This window comes from Hemitrygon akajei, chromosome 11 (assembly GCF_048418815.1).
Source record: "Hemitrygon akajei chromosome 11, sHemAka1.3, whole genome shotgun sequence".
NCBI classification, from domain to species: Eukaryota; Metazoa; Chordata; class Chondrichthyes; order Myliobatiformes; family Dasyatidae; genus Hemitrygon; species Hemitrygon akajei.
In genome coordinates this window covers 113,909,563-113,922,881 of record NC_133134.1, presented here as the reverse complement: position 1 = coordinate 113,922,881, position 13,319 = coordinate 113,909,563, and the positions used below count along the sequence as shown (strand labels likewise).

At 39.9% G+C, this 13,319-nt stretch overlaps 2 protein-coding genes across 3 annotated transcripts in view; one reads left to right on the top strand and one right to left on the bottom strand.

Moving 5' to 3' along the window:
* The window catches only part of rtf2 (replication termination factor 2), a 54,916-nt gene that overhangs the window by 6,064 nt on the left and 35,533 nt on the right, over positions 1 to 13,319 (bottom strand). The window contains exons 6-8 of the mRNA XM_073061546.1: positions 8,608 to 8,721; positions 4,741 to 4,795; positions 2,698 to 2,784 (exon numbers count right to left, since the gene is read on the bottom strand). Coding sequence (XP_072917647.1) covers positions 2,698 to 2,784; positions 4,741 to 4,795; positions 8,608 to 8,721 — 256 coding nt within the window. The remainder of the gene's footprint in view (positions 1 to 2,697; positions 2,785 to 4,740; positions 4,796 to 8,607; positions 8,722 to 13,319) is intronic.
* gcnt7 (glucosaminyl (N-acetyl) transferase family member 7) overlaps positions 1 to 13,319 on the top strand; it is a 50,936-nt gene that overhangs the window by 8,570 nt on the left and 29,047 nt on the right. The window lies entirely within an intron of this gene.

The window sequence follows — 13,319 nt, the reverse complement described above, 5'->3', positions numbered from 1 at the left end:
TTTTGTAAATATAGCCAGAGATCATAGACTTTCAAGGGAAGGAAACCTGAGGTCCATGAGCCAGTACCCAACAGAGGAACAGAGGTGGTGAGGGTCAATAATTTTAAACTCCTGGGTGCCACTATCTCAGAGGACCTGTCCTGGATTCATCATATAAACATAATTGCAAAGAAAGCAGAACAGTGCCTCTACTTCCTCGGGAATCTGCAAAGATTCAGCATGTCATCAAAAGTCTTTGCAAACTTCTATCGATATGTGGTGTGAAGTGCTGACTGGCTGCATTACGGCCCGTAGGGGAACACCCTTTGCGCGGAATATCCTAAAAAGGTAAAGTGAAACTGATAAAACTCTCCCAACCATTGGAGAAAGCAGCATCCATTATCAAAGATCCTCACAACCCAGGCCATGCTCTTTTCTTGCTGCTGCCATCAGGTAGAAGGTACAGGTGCCTCAGGACTCGCACCACCAGGTTCAAGATCAGTTAAGGCTGATTTATACTTGTGTGTATGGGCTACACCGTAGCCCTGATTTTCACTTGTGTGTCACTCTACGCCATAGCAAGCACGCGTTGGTGTGTGCCAAAACGCTAGTTGGCAGTGGGGTTTCTACACCACTGTGTTGAGTTTCTTCATGAGAGACATGGACAAGGAAATGCATTTCAAACATTTTTGCATGTCGGCAGGTAGATTTGAAGATTTGGTTCATCTATTTCGTATCGGTGTACGCACAGCCTACAATCATGGCGGAGAAGAAGCAACTGGAAATACGTAGGAGGAAATGCGATGCTACCAAGCAGACCATTCACACTTGTTGCGGTCTGCGTTGCCACAATGCGTGAGTAACTTTTCTGGAGAGGTGCACGTCACCCTACTGTGTAGGGAACAGCGTAGGATACGCGACACCTATGGCGCAGATGCGACACACAAGTATAAATCAGCCTTTACTACCCCTCAACCATCAGGCTCTTGAACAAAAAGGGGATAAGTACACTCATTTAAGGACTCTTGTTATTCATGCTCATTATTTATTGCTATTTTATATCTGCATTCACTCAGTTTGTTGTCCATTGATTTCATTTAGTTACTGTTCTACAGATTTGTTAAATATGCCTGCAGAAAAATAATCTGTATGTGGTGACTCTGATAATAAATTTTACTTTGAACTTTCAGATACAACACAGAAACAGGCTTTTTGACCCACCAAGTTCACAATAACCGTCAATCACCCATTCACACTAATCCTGTATTAATTCTAGTGTTTTATTCTCCCAACATTCTTATCAATTCTCCTCACATTCTACACATTAATGGGCAATTTGAAGTAGCCAATTAACCTAACAACCCATTTGTCTTTGGGATTTGGGAGGAAATGGAGACCTGGAGGCAACTCACGAGGTTACAGGGAGAATGTGCAAATTCCTCAGACAGCACTAGTGGTCAGGATTGCACCCTGTCTCTGGCTCTCAGAGACAGTGGCCTTGCTCGTGGATCACACAATGATGCAGCAGCAGCAGCCATCATATTCACAGGATGTGTTGGTTTGCCTCAAGAATGGTTGTTTCTTTGAGACTGATGGTAATCCATTAAAACAAAAATCTCCATGCATTGTGCCTGCCCAGCAAATTTACAGTCCAGTCTAATCTATCCATAAATGTCATTTTTCTAAGCCTGCATGGTGCCTTGGTTGTGCTGCAGTTTTTCATGGCACGTGCTAAATGCACCCAACACCAAGCCATCATCAATTTATTTAATGAAATGTACAAGAGGATAGGCCTTGCATTCAACATCTACAAGACCCAGGTATTTAACAACCTGTCCCTGCTGTCACCCTGCCTTCCAACAATAAAAGTTCTGAGTCTCTGAGATCACTTTATGTGTCGGGATGATGATACTCACCATTTTTTTCAAGGTGTCAGAACAGATTTTGGTTAGCTGAGTTTGAAGATCAAAACTTAAAACTTGCCTCACAACTCACCATCACCTACAAGGTAGTGATCCCTGCTCTTCTGCAAAATTCAGAACTACCTCAGAATCCTCCAAATAAACCAGGGGAATAGCTCATGGCCCTCTCTAGAGCAACCAACACCCCAGTCATCTCTTCTGGGCAAGCCACTTTTGCATGCCCAGTATCAGACTCACTATCCCAAGCTCCATCAAGGGAAAAGATTACACAGCTGAGAGGGGAGAAGATTCAAGGATGCGCTCAAAGATTCCTCGGAGGGAGAAAAAAAGTGCAACATCTTTACTGATTTCTGGCAATCCCTGGCATACGAGCAGCAGCATGTGGAATGCCATTGAGAACCTTAGGTTCAAGCATTGAGAGCATGATATAAATGGTACATCCACCTCACGAAGTACCCATCCATTTATCCCTTCAGATACATCCTACCCCATCTGTAGAATAGGATGCCGGTCCCACACTGGCCTCAGTCATCTCAGAACTCTCAAAATTAGAGAGGGATCAAATTACCCTTGATCCTAAAGTACCACCTAAGAACAAGATTAAAGAATAGCTTCTGAACTAAAATTCTCCTAATTCAGAGTATGCTCAACATCTTGGTGTCAACTGCAATTAAAACCCTTGATTCATTTAAGCAATATTAGAGATTTGAACTAAATTTTAAAAAATACCCAAAAATCAAAGTATGCCAGCTGTAAAATCAATTTCTTTCCACAACATTCGACATACTGAACTAACCTGCAGTGCTGGTGCTTGACAAAGTGGTAGCCATCTTGTCAACTGTATTTTTTTTCTCGTGTTTCTGGCTTGATGGCCCTGAGATTTCTGTAAAAGAAAACAAAAATATTTATACACCTTGGTCCCTCCATTATGGTTAAAGACTTCACTTCTGTTGCAAGATACTCCTGCTTAACTTTTAATCTGTTCTGGAGAACATGGAGTAGGTTTAACAATGGGCCTGTACTGTTCTAAGATCAATCTAACCCTTCCCTGCCACATACATTAGCTCCCCATTTTTCTTTCATCCATGTGCCCAAGAGTCTCTTATATGTCCCTAATGTATCTGCCCCTATGAGTTTTTCGCACCCACCACTCTCTTTATATACAAAAAAAACTACCTCTGACTTGCCACTATACTTTCTTTTAATCACACTAAAATTATTCACTCTGTATTAGCTATTGCTTTCCTGGGAAAAAGGTGCTGGCAGTCCACTCTACCAATGTATTTTATCATCTAATACACCTTTATCAAGTCATCTTTTATCTTCCTTTGCTCCAAGAAGAAAATTCTCAGCTTGCTCAACTTTTCTTCATAATATATGCCCTCTAATTCATTACTTAAGTTATCGGCTCCATAGGTTTTCAGGTAAGTAGAATATTTTTTTCACTCCATCCAGGGCTCTACAAGTACCAGTTATCCACACCTCCCCACAAGTGATCATGTTTGAAAGTGCTGGTATGTGACACCCATACTTGGGTATAATCTCTGCTCAGTGGATGTAATTTCAAACCATTTAAGTGTTAGAAGACTGCATGACTTTTTCTTCCACACCGTGCCACATCCTAACTGCTGCTCCAGTTGATATCAACTAAACTGGCAGAGTTTTGGATATAAACTTGGAACCACTTCAGGTATGCACTGCTTAATGGGAAACATCTTATCCAAAGCCTCATGACTGATGTGGACAAAGAATTTCCATTGTCAAACCAGCTACCTTCATTAGGAAACATTCCTAGCACTTTGGTTTTCTGATATCACACTTTCTCACATCACTGCAAGAGTAATACGAGGAGGACCCACTGAGAAGACTGATGTGCATCATTGAACAAGATAATGTATAGGTGTCTGGGAGTGGGCCACAGTAAGTGCAAATAAGAAAATGAGAACAGCTGGGCAGAGAATGAAAGGCACTATCGGAAAGGAGCAGAATGGGCAAGACCAAATTTACACCACACCATATCAAGCCACTAATGGTGGTTAAACTGAATAACCATGGATTATCAGAATTGCTGAATGGTGCAAATAGTTTAGGGGCAGGTACAGAGGCAAGGGTGAACTGAGGAATGGGAAGGGCAGTGGAAAGAGTACGAAGGACAAAGTAGGAGCATTCAACAGCATTACCAAGTAACCCACCCTAGTACCCTAGGGATCACCACTGATCAAGAAACTTAATAGATTCTATGGCTGTGAGCAGTTTTGAGACCAGCTAAGTCTGATGCTTGTGTTTCTCTGACATCACATTCTCCATGTAGGAAGCAAGCTGAGGTTCATACATGGCATCGTTTGTGACTTTCACAGGTCTGAGTTGTCCTGCTATATATGAATTTATAAGGTTCATTCACTCATCTGAAGTAAACAAAGGAGTTTAAAATAGAACACTAACCAGTTATCTGCCAACTAACCTATCAGCAACTCACAAACTGGCTCTCACGCTCAGTAAACTCTGGGTTTCACTCTCCTGCAGTGGAAACTTAAACTCTTGCTCCATACACAGTCTCACTCTCCACATACTCATTTCCACATTAATTTATTATTGAAATTCTGCATTGCACTAACCAATCTTTTACATTGAGATCGTAATGCTTAAGATATAAGCCCAGACACATCTGGCAATGACTTCTCAAAAGAACTACAATTACTATTCTTCTTGTAAACTATTTTGTACTTTAATTAACAAAATCTATATGCATTTTGTGGAAAAGCTGGGAAGCAAATTACTCCATGAATCAATGTCCTTGTGAAATAGTGGTAAATAATCAGCGATAAGTTTTATATAGTACCTTTGACAAGTCCAGCTTTAGAAACCTCTTCATTGGCCTTGGACTTCTTAGCTTTCTGGGAAAGAATAACAAAATGACTACTTGTAAGAAATACAATTAATATATAAGCACAGAGAACTGAAGCCAACAAGACAACAAATGGAAAAGGCAAGGTTCTGCTTCTTCAGTTAACATCATAGACCACACTGTCAATCTGAACCATGAACCCAGCTCAAACAGTAGATCTCAGTACAGGCATTACAACCAGATAGTTCTGCAATCCCAGGTTACCCCAATCTATAACTAGAAAGGAGACTGGATCAACTAGGTATAGAGCCAGAGCTATACAGCACAAAAACAGATCCTTCAACCCAACTTGCCCACGCCGACAAAGATGCGCATATAAGCTGGTTCCATTTGTCCATGTTTGACCCATATCCCTCCAAACATTTCCTATCCATGTACCTATCCAAATCTTTTTTTTTCCCAAAAAATGTTGTTCTTGCAACTGCTCAAACTGCTTTCTTTGGCAGCTTGTTCACCCTCTCTGTGAAAAAAGTTGCCCCCTCAGGTCACTTTCAGTCTCCTATGCTCCAAGGAATAAACCCGTAAACTGCTCAGCCTCTTGAGTCCTAATAACACCTTCGTAAATCTTTTCTGCTGTTTTCAGTTTATTGGCATCTTTCCTATAACAGAATAATCAAAACTGAACACATTACTCCCAAGGGCAGTCTCACCAACGTCTTGTACTTAGCATCCCAGCTTAGATACTCAGTGCCCTGACTGATGAAGGCCAGCATGTCACAAGTCTTCTTAACCACTCTGTCTACCTGTGAAACCACTTGCAGGGAACAATGTACTTGTACTCCTAGATCCCTCTGTTCAACACACTCACTAGGGCCTTTGTTCATCATTAAAGTCCTACCTTGATTTGACTTCCCAAAATGCAACACCTTGTATTTATCTGCAATTAACTCCATTTGTCATTATTTATCGTACTTTCCCAGTTGCTCAAGATCCTGCTATAATTCCTGGTAACCAACTTAACTGTCTATGTTACCACATCATCTGATAACTTGTTAACTATGCCTTGTTATCTACGCCAATGATCTGAAATGAGATTGTACAAACAACAATGGGCCCAGCACCAAACCCAGAAGTGCACTACCAGTCATGGGCTTCCAGTCCAAAACAAAATCTTCCATCATCTTGCAGCACCTCTTAAATTAAGGAACAATGTTAGCCACCTTCCAGTCTTTCATCACCTCACACAATGCTAAAAATGATACATGTATCTCACTCAGAGCCCTGACAATTTCTTCACTAACTTCCCAGTATTCTACCAGGCTCCAGAAATTTACCCATCTTTTAGATGTTTTAAGATGCCCAGTACCTCCCCAGCTGTTATGTGGACTATCCTCAATACATCCCGATTAGTTGTCACCAAGTTCCTTAGTCTCTTTCTCCATAATAAAAGCAGGAAAATATTCCATTGATGACTTTACTAGGTTCCAGCAGCTCTACATAGAGGCTCTTTTTGGTCTTTGAGAGGCCCCATTCACTCCCTGTGTACTCTGGTTAAAACTATTTCTACTGCTATGCTGTTGGGCATTATATTTTAGTCACTTTCTGCAAATGCAGTGTGTTCTGTACGCAAGTTTCATAATCTAGTGCTCTGATTTCAGCTGAGATAAGGATCCATTCGCCCAACTTATGAAGGTTGTGTCAGCCAATCGGGTTTGTCTTGGTAACATTCTGCCCAGTAGGATGAGAGGGAAGATTTGAGAAAGCTGGGCAGCATCAGGTTTCTGAAGGACAGTAGCCTGGTTTGGGGTCTTTTATTAGGAGGTATGGAGAAGAGCACAAGTGAAGAAGTTTGGAGGATCCACCTCATGCCCCTGATTACTGTCTTCACAATTGGCACCATCAGCTTAATCTATTCTGATGTACAATGGGATAACCCTCCCCTTTATCTTTTGCTATTGAAAAACAGATATACAAAGTAACTTTAGCCCTATCTAAGCATCAGTTTGTTGATAAGCATATTATTTGTTCTTATCCCATTTAACCACAGATCCTACCTTTTGCAGTTTTAAGTTGAACCCCATGGCTCACTGTACTATTAAAGTTCTTAAATTTAAAACATACTGATATAGCCAAGGCTGCTCAAGAATGAATATTGTCTTACAAGCTCTGTCCCAATAATCTCTTATTCTACCCTGATTACTAATGCTGCCTTTTCCACATTTACTTTCACTTTGCAGTTTCTAACCCGATTTAGAATTAGTTGATATTCATAAACAATGAACTGTTTTCATAAGCATCAAACACCCCTTACATGCTATCCTCCATTCATAATGCCGGCCATATGCTCCTGAGGTTCCACTGCTCCCTGAACAACTATCACGTTAAGGAACAACTCTCTACTCCTCATGTTCCCTTCATCAGTGGCTGTGGTGCAGAGCATCTACAAAATGCAATTCCTCACACAGCCTCTCAGAAACTCTGAGCTCTACTATCAAAAGGACATGGGTAGAAAATGATGAGAACCACTTCCTGCAGGCTCCCCTCTCAGTTGAGCACCATTCTGAATTAGAAATATATCAGTTCCTTCATTGTTGATGAGCTCTTCCATGGTCCACAGTACCCCCATTGTATGAGTATGTACGCATTGGATTTCATGTACTTGAGTGCTTACGTGCATACATATGCATGTATGACTATGTTTTCAGCCACAAGTCCATATGCATTAGTGAATTGTGAAGAGATTGCATATGTGTACATGCACGTCTATATGTACTTGTTTTTGTGTCTTTCTAAGTTGTGAGCATGCATACTTGTGCTTTTTTGTATTATGTAGAAGTCCACTTGACTTAATTATTTAGCAATACTGTGTGGAAAAGGCCCTTCCAGCCCTTTGAGACATGCCACCTCAGCAACCCAATTAACCCTAACCTAATCACAGGACAATTTACAACGACCAATTAACCTACCTTGTACATCTTTGGACTGTGGGAGGAAACTGGAGCACCCAGAGAAAGCCCATGCATTCCACAGGGAGGATGTACAGAAACTCCTTACAGAACAATGCCAGAATTGAACTCCAAACTCCACAACTCCCCGAGCTGTATAGTGCCATGCTATTGTGGCGCCTGTGCATATGCGTAAATGTATTTCAGTGAGTGTGATTGTGTTGCCTCTGACAGCATGTACACAAATTGGACATGAGTTTGTGTGTAACAGTAATATACAAAAGGTGACCTCCATAGATATATTTGAACATTGGATCCTACCATATGGAAGTGTATATTTCAGCAAACTGTAGTTTGTATACTCTACCCTGGGAAGGTAAATAAAGACTAGGTGAGAAGCAGATTCCAAAAGTCCAAGGGTATTACTGAGTCCCTATTAGCTGAGAACTGCAGCAAACTGACTAACATTAGTTGAATCAACTAATACGTGACAGCAGTACTTGGAATGTATGTACTGAGAAAAGATCAGAGTTCTGTGACCTTTTTAGTTTTGTCCACTTTTTAAATAATTCAATTATGTTCATTTTAAAGGAAAGCCATGAAAATCACTGCATCCTGATTTCATTAGAAACAGCAATCATATTTAAATGTTTCATTCAAAATTATTTATAGCTTGATGATTAATTTAAAATTGAAGCCCAAGTCAATTAAATGAGAAAAAGCAATTTTAAGTAGGTGACTTCATAGCTCTCCCAATATCTCTCATTCAGAAGCTGATTGACTTATTTCATTATTATCATTACCTTGACAAAATGGCCTGGCCAGTTGCAGCCATTGCAAAACACTGGTCAAGACATCAGCTTCACAGCCCATAATTGTCTTAATGTTCTAAGGTTTTTGTCTTTTACTAGCTTACTTTTTCCAGCTTGGCTACATGTCTTCTTTCCTCCATTCGCCGTTGAAGATCTGCCATTTCCTCTTTACTCCCATTCAGTACAATCACATCATCTTCTTTGAAGGGTTCCCCACACTAGAGCACAAAATGAAATATTAACTGTACATAACAAATATACATTTCCATCACTAAATCAGTATCAGAATAATGCCCATAGAGTCCTATTAGTCAAGTGAAAAAGAATGAAAACATAAACTTGCATTACTTCAAGCATCTAAATATTAAACAAATCTGTCCACCATAGATTAAATCAGTTGTGCACTTAATTGGGATCAAATTTCATAATGCCCACGAGCAGTTTTCTCCCACATAGTCAGACAGACGAACTGTCACTGGGAAAAATGGAATAATCTAGTTGTGATCAGCCATTTCCAGATTCCTACGGCAATCAAGCATACACAGTCAAGGCTGGACTGGATTAGTGTGTCAACAAACACCATGGTTTATTTCAGCCCTCACATGCCTTTGCTGATTACATTTATTTGTTCTTGTTCAAAATACACATGAAGAAATATCCTTAAATTTTCAACAGGTTAGGTTTCTTAGAGACTGAGATTTTGCTTGCAAGGCCTTTCACATGTTTATTTGAAGAGGGAGGTATTCACAAGTCATTTCCATCAATGTACAAAATAAAAATGATAGGATTGAAAAGAAACAAATGTATGTGAGAAATTGCAAATAAGGCATGGACAGGGAAAACATCACATTTTTCAAGAGCAGGCTACATTGCAAGCTTGGAAGAAGTGCCTTTTCCAATTCAATTATTAACTAATGTACATTTGTCTTTTAAATTTGAGCTTAATCCACTCGAGATTCATAAAACAGCAAAATGACCTGGAACTCACTTAAAAGTTTATTAATAATAAACTGTGTAAAATGCACTAAACTAAATTATAGAAATACAAACACTACAAATAACATCCTACATAAAACTAAAGACTATACAAGTAAAAGTAGAACTTAATCTGACTGTTTGAAATGGATCTCATAGTTTTGCTGCTACACCATAGTTTGTTCCAGTCAATCAGTTGAAAGAGCACGTCATGAGACCGTAGAAATTAATGCACTGCAGTCTGCTTTACAGACTATCGCCAACCACCTTTCTGACAAATTCACATTTCCTGTGCTGAAATGTTAAGCATTCAGTTCTTGCAGCAATGACTTCAACTGCTTCAGAACTGCTTCATTTCACACTACTCCAGGGCAAGGTAAGATTTACAATTTCTTTCAACTCAATATTTAAAATCACAATTGTCTTCAGAAATGTGGGACTATGACTCATTTTGATGATAAAATGAGCAAACCAAAATTTTGTATGATAGAAAGCATGAAAAATAACGTAAATTTATATCTAAGCCTGTGCAAAAAGAATAAACAAAATATGATGAAAAATAGGGAGCAATCTGTGATGAGTCATAGATTGGCCAGGCTAGCTCTTTATTCTTGGAATGTAGGAAGATTAGTGTCAACCTTACAGAAGTGCTTAAATTATGAATGGCATAAATAAGGTGGATGGTAACAGTCTCTTCCCCAGTGTGGGGGAGTCCAAAACTAGGGGACATATTTTTAGGGTGAGAGGGAAAAGATTTAAAAGGGAGAAATATTTCCCCCATGCAGAGAGTGGTGAGCATATCCAACGAGCTGCCAGAAGTGGTTGAGGTAAGTACAGTGGTATAATTTAAGAAGCACAGAGGTACATAGAAGGGCAGGGCTTAGAAGGTCATGGGCTGAGCTGGCTGGGTACTGTAGTTGACTTGGACTGGTTGGGCTGAAGGGCTTGTGTCTGTGCTGTATTTCTCCATGACTTTAACTGAATTTGATACAAAATCAAAATTGTTACTAGTACAAAACCAAACCAGATCTTATCAGAGTGATTAGAGTTCAGTGTCAATCAAAGCAATGAAACATTGGGAAACTTCAGAGTTCATTAGTTACTCTAAAGATCAAACGTTAACAAAGATTACCAAAGTAAAACTAAATAGGCTTCAGAAAACCAAACTACATTCCTCTAATCATAAACAGTTCAAATGCAATTAATTTCCACTTACTTCTGCAGTTGAGAACATAGGGACTTACAATTTGGATTTCTATGAAACTCATTGTGAATAAGCATTATTTAGCATCAATGTTTACTATGCAGTAAATTTTGGTCATTGCAAGTAATAACCTTTCTGGAGAACTTGAAATTTATCTTATCCAGGGATCATTATCTTTTAAAAACTTTTTTGGTATTTATGGAACACAATCTCACTAAGCTCTCCAGAAAGGGAAGAAACTGAAATCGGGCCTGTGGTATTCAGAGGCAGCAACACCAATGTGCTGCCCTAAGGTGCTATAAGAAACCACAGAAGAGCAACACAACATCTTTGTACTGAGCACCTTGTAAAATTTAGCTTTCAGTGACCTTGAGCCTTATCTTCAGTTCCCATCAGCGTGAAGAAAGCATAAACTAGAAATAGACCGGTGGAGTAAATCTGACCTCACTATCTAAGAAAAATGCAAAGGAATTGTTAGTATAACATCAGTAGTGCAAAAATGCTGGAATCTAGCATTTAAAATCACAATTTTAAATTGGGAGATCCTGAGATCTCCCTAGCCCTACACACCTCTGGAACATCTGGATAGTAGAGACACCTGCAGCAGACTATTCTTTATTGACACATGCAAAATGATAGAGGAACTCAGCAGGCCAGGCAGTATCTATAGAAAAAAGTGCAGTTGACATTTTTGGCAGAGACCCTCCGGCAGGATCCTCAACTGTACTCCCCCCCACCCCCCCCATAGACGCTGCCTGCCTTGCTGAGTTCCTCTATCATTTTGCGTGTGTTGCTCAGATTTCGGTTTTTCTTTATCGACTACAGCTCTGCCTTCAATACTCTAATTCCAAGCAAACACATCATTAAACTGCAGATTGTGGGAGTCAATGTCTCCCTCTGCAACTGGATCTGTGACTTCCTAACCAATAGTCTGCAATCAAAGGATAGGCAGCAACATCTCCAAACATAATTAATCCAAATACTGGTACTCCAGAAAGTTGCATCTTCAGCCTTTTAATTCAGATTCAGAATCCCTGTACACACAGGACTGCATAACCAGATTCTGCTCTACATCCATCTACAAGTTTGCAGTGGGCCATATTTCAAATAATGATGACCTGGAGTACAGGAAGGAGATAAAGAGCTTAATGATGGTGTCAGTGGAATAACCTTACAATGTCAGCAAAACAAAAGATCTTGTTATTAACTTCAAGAAGGGGAGCAGTGTATATGCTCGTGCCTGTATCAATGGTGTTGAGGTTGTAAGGGTTGAAAGTGAAGTTCCTAGGAGCGAACACTACCAACAGCCTAACCTGGTCCAAGCAAATAGATGTCTCTTCTTCTTCAGGAGCGTGAAGACATTTTACATGTTCTCGAACTTTGCCAATTTTTATGGATGTACCACAGAAAGAATCCTTGGTTTGCTGTGCACATGACCACAATAAGCTATAGAAGATTGTGGGCATATCACAAAAACCAGTCTCTTCTCTATGAATTCTGTCTCTACTTCTCACTGAATCACAATCAAAAATCCTCTCTTCTCCCCTCTTCTATAGGGCAAAAGATACAAAAGCCTGAAAGCACGTACCACCAGTCTCCAGGACAGTTTCTACCCTGCTGTTATAAAACTATTAAATAGTTTCCTAGTATAATGAAATGGACTCGACCTCACAATCTACCTTGTTATGAGTTTGCACCTTGTTTATCTGCACTCACCTTCTCTGTAGCTGTTGCACTTTATTCTGCATTGTTATGGTTTTACCTTATTCTACCTCAATAATAGCCTGATCAGTATAAATAATATGCAAGAGAAGCTTTTTACTGTATCTTGATAAATGTGACAATAATAAACCAATTCCAATTCCACTGAAACTTAAATTCTTACTGGACTCAAGACGGTGAATGCAGGGATGATATTTCCATTTGCAAAGTAAGCTAGAACTAGCGGTTACAATTTCAGAATAAGGAGTAGCTGTTTTTGGCAGTCCTCACTCAGAATATTTTGTGGCTAAGTTTGCGGATGACACCAAGATAGGTGGAGGAGCAGGAAATGTTGAAGAAATGGAAAGGCTGCAGAGAAACTTAGTCAGTTTAGGAGAGTGGGCAAAGAAATGGCAGATGAGATACAATGTTGAGAAATGTACATTTTGGAAGAAGAAACAATCGGGCAGATTATTATTTAAGATGGGGAGAAAATTCAAAAATCAGAAGTGCAAAGGGACTTGAGGGTCCTAGTGCAGGATACCCTAAAGGTCAACCACCAGGTTGGATCGGCAGTAAGGAAAGCGAATGCTATGTTGGCATTCATTTCAAGAGGAATAGTGTATAAGAGTAAGGAGGTGTTGATGAGGCTCTATGGGGCACTGGTGAGACCCCATTTGGAAATACTGTATGCAGTTTTGGTCCCCTGTCTTAGAAAGAATGTGCTGATATTGGAGAGAGTTCAGAGAAGATTCACTAGGATGATTCCTGGAATGCAGGGACTAACATATGAGGAGCGTTTATCGGCTCTTGGATTGTATTCATTAGAGTATAGAAGAATGAGAGAGGATCTCATAGAAACATTTCAAATGTTGAAAGGGTTGGACAGAGTAGATGTGGAAAGGCTGTTTCCCTTAGTGGGTGAGTCCAGGACAA